Raw genomic sequence first — 11691 nt, 5'->3', positions numbered from 1 at the left:
ATTTATTATGAAATAATATTTATTTACAGGTATTTTACATTTTTAGAAAATAATACAATTGTACTTTAAAATGCTTCATTTATTTTTATTACTTATCTGCTTGTACAAAAGAAGCAAAGACACTGTCTTCTTGTTCTAGCAGAACCTCAGGCTTGTCATATTCCAAAATAACCCCTCTCTTCATTACAATAACCAAGTCTGCATTGAGGATTGTGTGCACACGGTGCTGAAAAACAAATAAACACAATGCCAGTTTAGTGTATCTATCAAATGTATTATAGGAGAAGACAGACTTCCAGAAATTCATATTCCTGACAAGTTCAAGTTTGATTAAGGCTTCTTATCCTACTTTTCATCCTAATTTACTGCACAAATACTGCAGATAAATAGACAGACCGAGAGCCACATGGATATTCAAATACCTAAATTGCACAGTGGTACCTGAGTATCAACAGTCATATGAGTTCAGCCTATGATGTCCCTAGCCCCCAGTCCTGCCACCACGTGTTGCCACAAGGAGGTGGCCAGGAAGAGTGGGAACAGGGCACCCGAGTGTGATACTGCATGTGAGTACTCTCCCAGTCCTGGACTACGTCTAGATCAGGGGGGTTCCTGAGCTTGGTGCGGTTTATCAGTTTGTAAAACTGAATAGATCTCTCTTCGAAGACCTTGCCCATGTCTTCTCTTAAGCTTTCATAAACGTTTTGCATCCGCATCCTTTGTAAAACATTTTTCCAGGCCTGCTCCCCCCACTGCATGAACAAGTACCCCCTTTGTATGCTCCAGGCCTCGCTGCTCAGAGCTGCATCTGGTGCCTCTTTCCCCTTGCCTCATGATTTTGCAGACCTCCCTCATATGTCCTTACTTTGTCCTTTTTGCAGGCAGAAGAGGCCTGGCCTACTTAGCTGCTCCTCTTAAGGAACAGTTTCACACCTCAGATTATCCTTGTGCTTCTCAGCATTTTTCAGTTGTAATGTGTCATTATGGGGATGGGAAGACTGGAACTACACACAATATTCAAGGTATGTGCTAACTATGGACTTACACAGTGGTATGATGTTTTCTTTTTTGTTCTCTACCCTTTTCCTAGTAAGCTCTAACATTTGATTATTTTATTGGGAAGAAACCTCCCCAGTTTTTTCCACAGTGACTACTGAAAATAATTAATTTAGCTTTTCTGCAATGCTGTTATCTTTCCTGAGCATTCCTTTCATGTATTGATCATCAAGTGGCTCTATAGAGTGATAGAGTTCTTGCTCCCAGTGTGTTTCAGGGATCCATTCTTAGTTTTAATGGCTTCCAGAAGCTGCTCTCATACTTTTTTTTTTTGCCTGTCTTACTGCATTTTCACATGTAACATGTCAGAACTTACGATCATTTCTGTTTTCTTTATTTGGCTATGAGTTCAGATTTTACAAGAATGATTTCTTGTTTCTAATAGTCTTTTTTATTTGTTTAGTCATACCAGCTTCTTTCTATCCTTACTCAAGCCTTTCCTAATAAATAGCATGCACTGGCTCTAGGATTTTTTAATAAAATCCTTTAGTAATTTCCATGATCCCTATAGATTCAATTTTCTTTGCTTCCTCTTTTAGCTTTTTCTTTTTTCCCCCCATTTATTTTTGGGTTTTGTTTTTAGCAAGCCTCCTCATTTTTACAGAATTCCACTTCTTAAATTTTAGTGTAACTGCATTGAATTTCTTGGGTCTGCATTAGTCCTGCAGGGATATTTAATCTTGGAATACTGTGGTCCCTGTTACACAGTCACTCTTCACCCATACGGTTCCCAATCAGATCTTAGGCACCCTCAGTGCCAAAACAACTCTTGTATTTCCTTCTGTGGCTTCCTAGCCAGATGTTCAATGAAATAATCACTGATAGCATCTACAAATATCTCTGCTGCAGTCCTCCTGTGACATTTTTCCAGTCCACAGGCAGGGAGAGGGGACTGAAATGTCACATTCCAGTTGTACTTGCTGCCCTTGTTGTCTGATCTCTTTCAGTATAACACAATCAGTGCTGCCATCCTGGTAAAGTAATATAGATGATAATATAGACCCAATACTATCCTATTCTTATTCTTCCTAACCACAAATGAGGAATATATATGGGCTTTCTCTGAAAAAAACTCAAAACCCCAACAAGCCAAAACACCCAAACCACTACCCACCCCCAACCCATATTATGTTTCTATTACAGAGTGTTTTGAATAGAAACCCACCTGCTGTAAACCACATTTACATTTGGAAGTAAAAACATTCAAAGTAAGTTCATTCCAAAATGCTGTTTAAACTGTGCAGTTTAAAACTCACTATCAGAGTGAAAGACTAATAAAACTTTCTCAGCCTACCCCCCAAAAACTGAAAAAAGACACATAAATGCAAAATGCAGTGCAACTCAGAGTTTTCGTGCAGAGAAATCAGGAAATGTCATGCTTATGTTTCCTTTGCTATTTTTATAACAACACACTGAATGGATATGCTAAGATAAATCAGGTTTTCTATTACACATTTGCTATGTGAAAATAGGAAGATGCTATAAGATTCCTGAGCATAGATTTGACTTGTGTTTAATTTTTAAATGTTAAGAAGCATAACGACTTTATTTCACATCCCTGAAATACGTGTATTTTTAGAAAACAGGACTGAAAGATATATATTGCTTCTGACATATCTGTTGAGCCAACTGCTTTGATTCAGGTCAAATCTCTTCCATAAACAATTTTTTTATAGATACTTGAGATCTTTGTATAATCACTTCAAGAATATGCAAACAAATTCAATCACTGTCAACAGCGACGGAACGTTTATTTTTAAAAGTTAGTACGAGTCTCACTTATTTGTTTAAATTCTGAAACATAATTGCTTTATCCAGTGGCAGAACTATCACACAATTTTACTTCTCCTTTGTTAAATGATTGCTGTAGCATGATGAAACTTATTCTTAGATTTCACAGTAGTCAAAGTCATGTTTTATTTTGAATTAGCCTAAAATGGGTAACACAAAATAGGCTGCATACTTAGATTACATGCTTTTACAGGCAATCAGATTTAGCATCACGCAAACATTTAAGAAGCTGTTGTTATATATTTAAATAAGAAAGTACTTTAAAATTGGAAAGAAAGCTTACACTTTAAAACAGCATTAAAAAAAGATAAATGGCCACATTCACGCATTTATTAACATTGACAAGAATTGACTGATGTGGCATTTCTGATTCCTGTTTGCATTAGAATGGCAGCAGAGACTGTACTTACTGCTATTGTAACCACAGTACGGTCAGCAAACGCTGTCATGACTACCTTCTGGAGTATGTTCTCCTATGTAAAGAAAAACATTTGTTGCTTTTCAAACAACAGAAGTTAACATGATAGACACACAGACACTAAGACGACTGAAGTAACCACTGATTATTCCATGCTTTTATTGATTCTTCGTTGCAGAAACGAAAAGTTAACTGCATGTCAGAATGCTTTTATTGATTCTTCGTTGCAGAAATGAAGTTAACTGCATGTCAGAACTAAGTCAGAGCCTGATCTCCAGTTAAACAGCCCTGCTCGCTCCTGCCACCCCCACTGCCTCTGGGCTTCAGCGCATACACAAGCTGTGCTCTGGTCCCCAAACCCCTGCTATCCTGACCTCAGTTTTACAGTGAGGAAATCAAAGGTGAATCCAGGGTCCTGCCAGGCTGCCCACATGCTGGCGCCTCTGCGGTGCATTCTTCACCCTGCTGGAAGCCCAGGAATGTCCCAGCACGCTGGGGACATCTAACACCTAGGGGTGGCAGGGATAAGCAAAGGAGTGTGCTGTACCTGGCATATTTAACAGTGGAGATGATATTTAAGATGGTCTTAACATACATAGTTCTCACTCAGCAAGTACTCATCCTTTGCTATTTAGGAAACATGTTGTTGCATACCAAACTGCCTAGAAATGTCAATAGCAAATAAAGGTGTCTATGCTACTATCTGTTCTTTAGATAAGTATCACAAGGGAGGAACTATATCCTCAATGTCTCAAAATTCAAGATGTGTTTTAACTGGGCTGCGTACAGTATAAATCCCAACGTTACTGACACCCAACACACTAATACTTTACAGAACTAAAAATTGTAGCTGTTATAATAAACCCCTCCAATTATACTCTTTACTCATAGAATGAAGACAACTGAAATATTCTCCTAACAACATAACAGAGGAAAAAAATATCTTAAGAATGTGTTGTTCTATTTGGCTAAAATACAGCCAGTGCACTATTATTGTGCAGTTTAACCTCTGTATAGCAATTTCAGGCAATTAATACAGTAATCCAGTATGTCTTTTCTACGTCTGTGTTGATTTCCTTGACTCTACTTTCAAGCCTTCTAACTTCCTTACTTGCCTTGTACACCACACTGGGGAAATTTATCCGCTTGCCAATTTAGTCTTCACTGACCATCCCAGCTGACCTTCCAAAGCTTTGTTTACTTTAGGAAATCAAACTGAATCATGCTTCCTTTTCCTAACGCAAGCAATGCTGGAATAACAATAGTTAACCCTTAGTAAAATGATTTAAAAACTCTAGATTAGTCAGCAATGACTCACAACTATCTGGACTTGTAAACACGTCTGCACTAAATATGGTGTAAGCATATTACAGAGTAGATAGAATTCCTTTCCACCTTTTTCTTCGCGAATTAGCAGTTGTCTCCCCCTCAAGGAAAACAAGATATCAGAAACACTCCACACTCACTGTTGCCATGTCAATAGATGCTGTGGCTTCATCCATGATGAAGATGCTTGTCTTCCGCACAAAAGCCCTTGCTAGGCAGAACAGCTGTCTTTGGCCCTGGCTAAAGTTTTCTCCCCCTTCTGTGACTATAGCATCTGGAAATGATATAGCAAAAACAGTATTTAGGGGGTGTGCATGCATATAAGAGGATCAAACCAGAGTACAGCATATACTTGGAAAATAATGTCTCACTTTCAGCATAAAGATTTTCAAAGTAACATTTCCTAGGTCTACAGCTGCTGGTGATCCAATTTTTCCTGTTTATTTCCATTGTTCAAAACAATCAGTACTTCTGTCTCATGATATTCTTTATATCTATTCTGTCTTGTGATATTCTTTATATCTATTAGACATCAAAGTAGCTAAGGATGTTTAAGAGCAAGTTTCTCTGGAAACGTGTCTAGGACACTGCACCCTCCTGTCAAAGTGGCATCCATCATTTATTTACCCTAAGGCTGTATAACTTACACCATTTTTAAGTTGATGGGGTTTGGGTTTTTTGGTTTTGTTTTGGTTTTGCATGGCCAAATGATTCACACCTTTAAGCTTTTGAAACCTTCCTCCCTGGACGTGACTATTAGAAAATACAAAAGAATATATTCTAGATAACACCTGACTTGCTGACACCTTATTTGCATTCACAGGACCCGTAAACCTCAATGCTTCACAACAAAGACATACAGAAATAAAATAATAATTTTACCACTGATTTGAATAAAACCAGGATTCTGGCCCACAGGTGCAGTTGGTAAGGGAGTTAGGTGGATATAGGACCTTTGCCTGCAGGCAAGCACTTTTTGTCACCTTCCATAAACTAAAAAGCTTTTTCTTCAGCAACTACCTTTTCAATAAATAGTAAATGTGAAACAGAAGCATTGTCACCACTGGAAGCAATCTTCTCAAGATTGAAGTCTTATTACCTAGGCCCCCAGGGAGCGCTTTCACCACATGCTTGAGCTGTGCTATTTCCAGTGCTTCCCACAGCATGCTGTCAGTGCACTTCTTCTCAGGGTCCAAGTTAAACCTACAGTTATGTGAGATTCAGGAATATCAGTCAATATAAACTTCTGCAATGTATTTCTTCTTTCAGTGTGCTTAGAAACAAACTTGCAAATAATCAGAATAATATGCTAAAAATCTGGGCCTGATTCTAATCTGTCATTGCTATAAATCCACTGAATTTTGCAGAGACTTGGTCAACTTTTATACCAATGCGAATAAGAACAGAATTTGACTCTTTCGGTTGAGCAGAATGGGAAAAGCTTCCTGTTTTGCAGATATCTTTATGGTTTTAGAATTTATTTTGTTCTGAATAAAGTAAAGAAATTCTCATGTTTTACTAGAAAAAGCTCTGAAGAAAAAAAGTTGTGAATATAATCAGTTTAAATTAACATTCAAAATTCTACCATCTCTCCTTTTTAATCCAATGTCTCTTTGTTCTTTACTGCTACAGAAGTGCTAAACAGAGCAATCAAGCTTCACGCTGAATTATGAAATCCAAGTCTTGACTACAACTGAACAAATCTTGGATTTATGAGCAGATGAATGTTATCTTAATTTAGCCCAGAAATCATAGCAATATATGTGAATCTCTTATCATATTAATATATACAATGATAATAAGAAATAAAAGATTCAATGATGCATAACACTTGTTATTTTTACTTCCTACTCCTAATGTATGTGCTGTGAATGACCGATGCTGGATTAAATACATTTTTAATAGGTTAATTAATAAAACAAAGGTATGCAGTCACCTCATCTTTTGACATGAATGAATCATGCTCTATTCAGGCAAGTTCAGGAGATAATCTTGGAAATGGTATTTGTGTGGAGTCAGCAAACCACAGAAGCCTGTATCATTTTCAGTGAACTCTAATGACTTATATTTAGAAACTGTAACTGCAGGTGATGTAACTGCGCTGAGGATTGTACTGTTCCTTTCTAAGGTAAATGCCACGGACATAAGGAAGGACATTTGTTGGAAACCGTGCAGCATTTTGCCACTGATTCTACTGCATCATCCTCTCAGAGAAAGAGGATTCTCACAGAATTCTCACAGAGAAAAGAACATCTCAAAGACTAGAAGAGCAACACAGATAGAGGCTCCAGGATAAAATAACCTAGACCTCCCCCAGTACTTCTCATAGTGTTCTATTGCTTCCTCTTTTTCTACATTAATTTTTTAGTCTGCTTTTTTTCCATCTCATTTTTTTAAGGCAGACAGATGAAAATAGATGCAGGAGAAAGAAGGTTTCAAGAAGTGCTGGGTGGCTATAGATATTTGATCAGTGAGCTAAACTGATTACTCAATCCTGGAGGAATAAACAGTGACATTCACTGCTTCCCAGGCATGGGATGCCTTCTGCTGACAGCGTACTGACCAGCCTCAGGCACTGGGAAGGTGCAGTCTGGCAGGGGTGGGTAAGAAGCACAGGCAGAAGGCAGTGATCCTCCCTACTCCAACTGAGGAGACCAGAATTGAACAGCTTGCTATCAGCAATTCTGTAAAGATCATTATATGGTATAATATATAACGGCATATGTCATTACATGTTTTTTATTGTTGGTGCTTAATGCTTACCGGATTGTTCCGCTGAATAAAATAGGATCTTGGAGAATGATTGACAGCCTGGATCTCAACGTCTGTAAGGGAAGCTTAGCGATATCTATACCATCAATGATAATTCTTCCTATTCAAAAGAAAATGGATAGTCTGCTAGACTATTTATCATGCCACACAGCTGCTGGCAAAGACATGGCTCAGTTTCAGCTTGCAATACAGTACAACAGGAACAGGCCTTGAATTGCATACCTCCTTATTCACTAATGAAACAAGTTTTGGCAAAGTTTGTCAAACAAGTTTGACAGCAAGCACAACTGTCTTGAGACTAAGCCTCAGCTGGGAAGAATATGAAGTATACCTGTAATATTTATGAATGATTAGACACACTACTTAGCTGCTTGACCATTATGAACATCTATCAAACAACAAAGTAAGAGGTTACTTCAACCAGGGACTGTTACTCCCTTGTTACTGGGTGGAACAAATGTTTCAGAAAGCCAAGGTACTATTGAGCACTTTGGAAGTACAACTGTCTGGCTCTGCATAAGGGTCATGTAGGTGATGTGGCTGGGAAACTGAGACTAAAAAGATGCGGTCTCACCAGGGCAGAGTAGAGGGGGAGGATGACCTCCCTCGACCTGCTGGCCACACTCTTCTTGATGCGCCCCAGGATGCCATTCGCCTTCTTGGCCGCCAGGGCACATTGCTGGCTCATGGTCATCCTGTTGTCCACCAGGACTCCCAGGTCCCTCTCCACAGAGCTGCTCTCCAGGAGGTCAGCCATGACTCCATGAGGTACCTGGCAATAGCAGGAAATACAGCAGGAAATTCCAGCGCAGCAGCCCAAACTACAATCCCCAGTTGCTGAATTTTCTGGGCCCAGTGGGTCCTATCTGTGCCTTCATTGGATCCTTCATTGTCCTTGAACACCTTTCCCTTTTATGGTTTGCTCCTACTGTTGTGATTTAACAGCACAAAAGGACTTTTGCTTCTGTCAAGTAGAATTTTTATTTATCCAGCTTATCAATGGCACAGCTGTTAGGTGACAGATGATACTGTATTTAAACAAGGCCAGAGAGTGTGTCCTGCAGATTCGAAAATCGCACTTCAAAGCTGCTGCTGTTAAGGAAAGGACTATCAAAGGACCTTCAGGAGCTAAGTTTGACTGATATGAAAAGATGTAATCTTACCCTCAAAAGTGTCAACCATCCTGAAAAATGCAAGAGAGAAGGAGGATTTTCCACTGCCTGTTCGGCCGCAGATCCCAATCTGTGACACAGAAAGCAGATTAACATCGGGTGAGCAAAAATGCACAATGTCTGTATTTGACACTTAAGATTAGTAGATGGAGGAGCTCTTCTGACCCACATGATCCTCACGTCCTCCTGACTGTTCAGTGAAACTGAACTGGCCATAACAGAGTCTCTAAGTTCACTCTGTGTCTTTAGGGGTATGAGCATTTAGGGATAAATCAAGGCCAGTCCTATATACAGGAACAATAGGAGAGTGGCAGCGATGGGAATACAGGCAAGAGTGCCAACATGGGACTGATGGGAAGTGGGTCTAATACAGTAAGGGGTCGCTGTCATTTCTTTTGGCACTGTGTGCTGACAGCAGGGCACTGGGAGACTGAGAAGTGGTGTATAGTTCTAATGTCTCACTCTAACTATGTCCAAACACACCAAACTAAGAAACCCACAGACTCCTTTCTAGTGCACTGCATTCTTTTAGAGAAAAAAAAATATCTGTAATTCAGTCATCAAAACATACTGTGGTATATTTTTTAAACTTGGTCATTTCTATGATGTGCTAGTGTAAAGAGGTTCTCGGAATCACTGCAGTTCTTTACCTTTTGTCCTGGAGAGATGTGGGCATTGACATGCTTTAGCACTGGCTTTAAGTTGCTGTCATATCGGACACTGAGATTCTGGATTTGGATCTCTCCTCTGTCTGGCCAGTTCTGGGGAATCTGTGAGGAAGCTATACCAGGAGCACAAGGAAAAAAAAACCAAAACCCAAATTAACCCTCTCATAATTAATCAATCAGCTTATTAAGTGATTTACTATGTTTTTTTGGGGTAATACACTGCAAAATCATTAAAATTTCAGCAAGCTCTTTCTGCATGCTGCACAAAACTGCACTTACAAAGTAGCCCTTCGTAATTTTCAGCTTCTGTTTTGAGAAGGCCATTGATTCTTTTCACTGCACCCAGCTGGATCTCCATGTCAGCCAGGTTACGAACCATCCAATTCAGATAGTTAGACACCTGATGTAAAGCAAATACACTACTAAATTCCAGATTTTTAGTAGTTTGCAACATTTGACCAGCATGCAGTTTATATTCCTCCGTAGTAACACTTGTTCAGCCTTCAAATGCTGAAATTGTGAATGAACTGTATGGCACGCATCAACAGGGTGACAACAATGACTAAAGGTTTCCTAACTGCAGTGCACAGATACTTTGGAGATCTGAGCTACACCAACAAGAAAGAGGGAGGGGAACAGTAAAGACAGGTGAAAACATATCATCTTGGTAACTTAAGGTTTCACAGTCTAGAATGATGTACTGGGGCATAATTAAAATTGATGCACTGAAAAGATATTCTTCACAATGTAAGACAATATAAGAAATATGATGCAACTTGGCTATGGTTTTTTGACATATTTGAACTAACATTTCAATGAATGTTTTATCTAAAAACTGAAGAAAGCATACACTCAAATATGTCAGCCATTGAATGTGAACTGAATTTAACACATGGTTTCAGTGATGTTACAGTACCCACTATAGATGTACAGACACCTTCGATCTTCCTGTTCATCTTTGTGCCCTGAAGAATTACAAAAATATGTTTGGGAGAGACAAAAAGGGTCCTGAGATTCTTACCATAAGAGCATAGGTTAGTCCCAAGCCTACAAGTCCTGAAGAGAGTTTACTATACAGGCAACTGGTAATAGAAGTGACAGCTGCTATGAGTACCACACATGCTCCAATGTACTCCTGAAGGAATATGAATAAGCTCCATCACTATAAGTCGAGAAATGATTAAAACGTTCTTATAACTTCGCACAGTTTGAAATACAGGCAGAAAACACCACTTAACTCCATACAGACTCTGCCTAGGAACCCATTCTCATTGCCTTTAGCATGGCCGTGTTGTTTGGAAACACTGTTGTACACAGAAGGAGTTGCCCAGAGAGGCTGTGGAGTCCCCCACTCTGGAGACATTCAAAACCTGCCTGGACACTGTCCTGTGCAACCTGTTGTAGGTGACCCTGCTCTGGCGGGGGGGTTGGACTAGATGATCTCCAGAGGTCCCTTCCAACCCTGACCATTCTGTGATTCTGTGTGATACCAGCACTCCTTATCTTGTGGCGAAGGCAACACAGATACCTTAAACATGTAATGGAGATGGCTGAAACTGTGCAGCTGATGTTACCTGGTGTAGAAGGGAAATGCTCATGTGATTCCCCTCTGTGAATGAATCCTCTATGCAGCTGATGATTCACTGATGGGAGGCCCTGCAGTTGCTGCTGGGTGGCTACCATCCATATTTGTTGAAACACGCTGTTCTTGCAGACCATATATCTATTAGTTGGACTGTGTCCACCCATGATGGGCTCTTGATGCTTTAATTTAAACTGTTAGTGATTTTACTTCCCACAGACAAATTTTTGAGTAAAATGATGTAACAGACGAGAAAACGAACTCTGTAGGAGGGAAATTGTCACTCGTCTATGTTTGTACTGTTTAGTGATACAGGCATTGATCAGAATTAGGGACTTCAGATGGTCTAGGACTGAACATATAAAAGGGTAATAACATTTCATTTAAGTCATACTAAATGCCTGAATTTAAGCAGTAAAGCAGACTAGCTAAAATGGAGTCCAAAATGGAGGTATAGAGTGTGACAGGAAATATGAATTAACATACACTTAGCACATACTAAATGAGCCCATGTTACCCCAGTAGCGGAACTACACCTGCCTCTAACGAAGTCTGACACAAATATTACCATCCACAACAAAAAATCCCTGATTTGCTTCTTAGGGAATGATTTTTAACAATAATTTCTCATGTCAGGCCACTTTACTGTGGAAATGGGCACCTGATTCTCTTTGGCATTCTTCAGATGACCCAAAAATGGGCACAAACCTGCTTATTAAGAGATCTTCCAAGATGATGAAATGTTCCTGGGGGCCCACAAGGCAAACGCCTGCTAACGCTGACTAACACAGTCCCATAAAGGCATCCTAGCTGGCGGCACAGCTCAACCAGCTCTGATCACTCTTCACACACAGAGGAGTCAAGGTGACCTATAAAAACTATTCTTGTCTTCGAGAAACAGCTGCA

The 11691-nt window shown here is 39.6% G+C and overlaps 1 protein-coding gene across 1 annotated transcript in view; it reads right to left on the bottom strand.

The window, feature by feature from the left end:
- The window catches only part of ABCC8 (ATP-binding cassette, sub-family C (CFTR/MRP), member 8), an 82890-nt gene continuing 71199 nt past the window's right edge, over positions 1–11691 (bottom strand). The window contains exons 32-40 of the mRNA XM_009892047.1: positions 10225–10338; positions 9483–9603; positions 9186–9316; positions 8527–8605; positions 7355–7463; positions 5691–5794; positions 4732–4865; positions 3258–3320; positions 1–226 (exon numbers count right to left, since the gene is read on the bottom strand). Of these exons, the coding sequence (XP_009890349.1) occupies positions 89–226; positions 3258–3320; positions 4732–4865; positions 5691–5794; positions 7355–7463; positions 8527–8605; positions 9186–9316; positions 9483–9603; positions 10225–10338 (993 nt within the window). The 3' untranslated portion in view covers positions 1–88. The remainder of the gene's footprint in view (positions 227–3257; positions 3321–4731; positions 4866–5690; positions 5795–7354; positions 7464–8526; positions 8606–9185; positions 9317–9482; positions 9604–10224; positions 10339–11691) is intronic.

The sequence above is a fragment of the Charadrius vociferus genome, unplaced genomic scaffold, assembly GCF_000708025.1.
Source record: "Charadrius vociferus isolate BGI_N301 unplaced genomic scaffold, ASM70802v2 scaffold179, whole genome shotgun sequence".
Lineage (NCBI taxonomy): Eukaryota > Metazoa > Chordata > Aves > Charadriiformes > Charadriidae > Charadrius > Charadrius vociferus.
The sequence above is the reverse complement of the archived record's forward strand: the minus strand, read 5'-3'. Positions and strand labels throughout refer to the sequence as shown.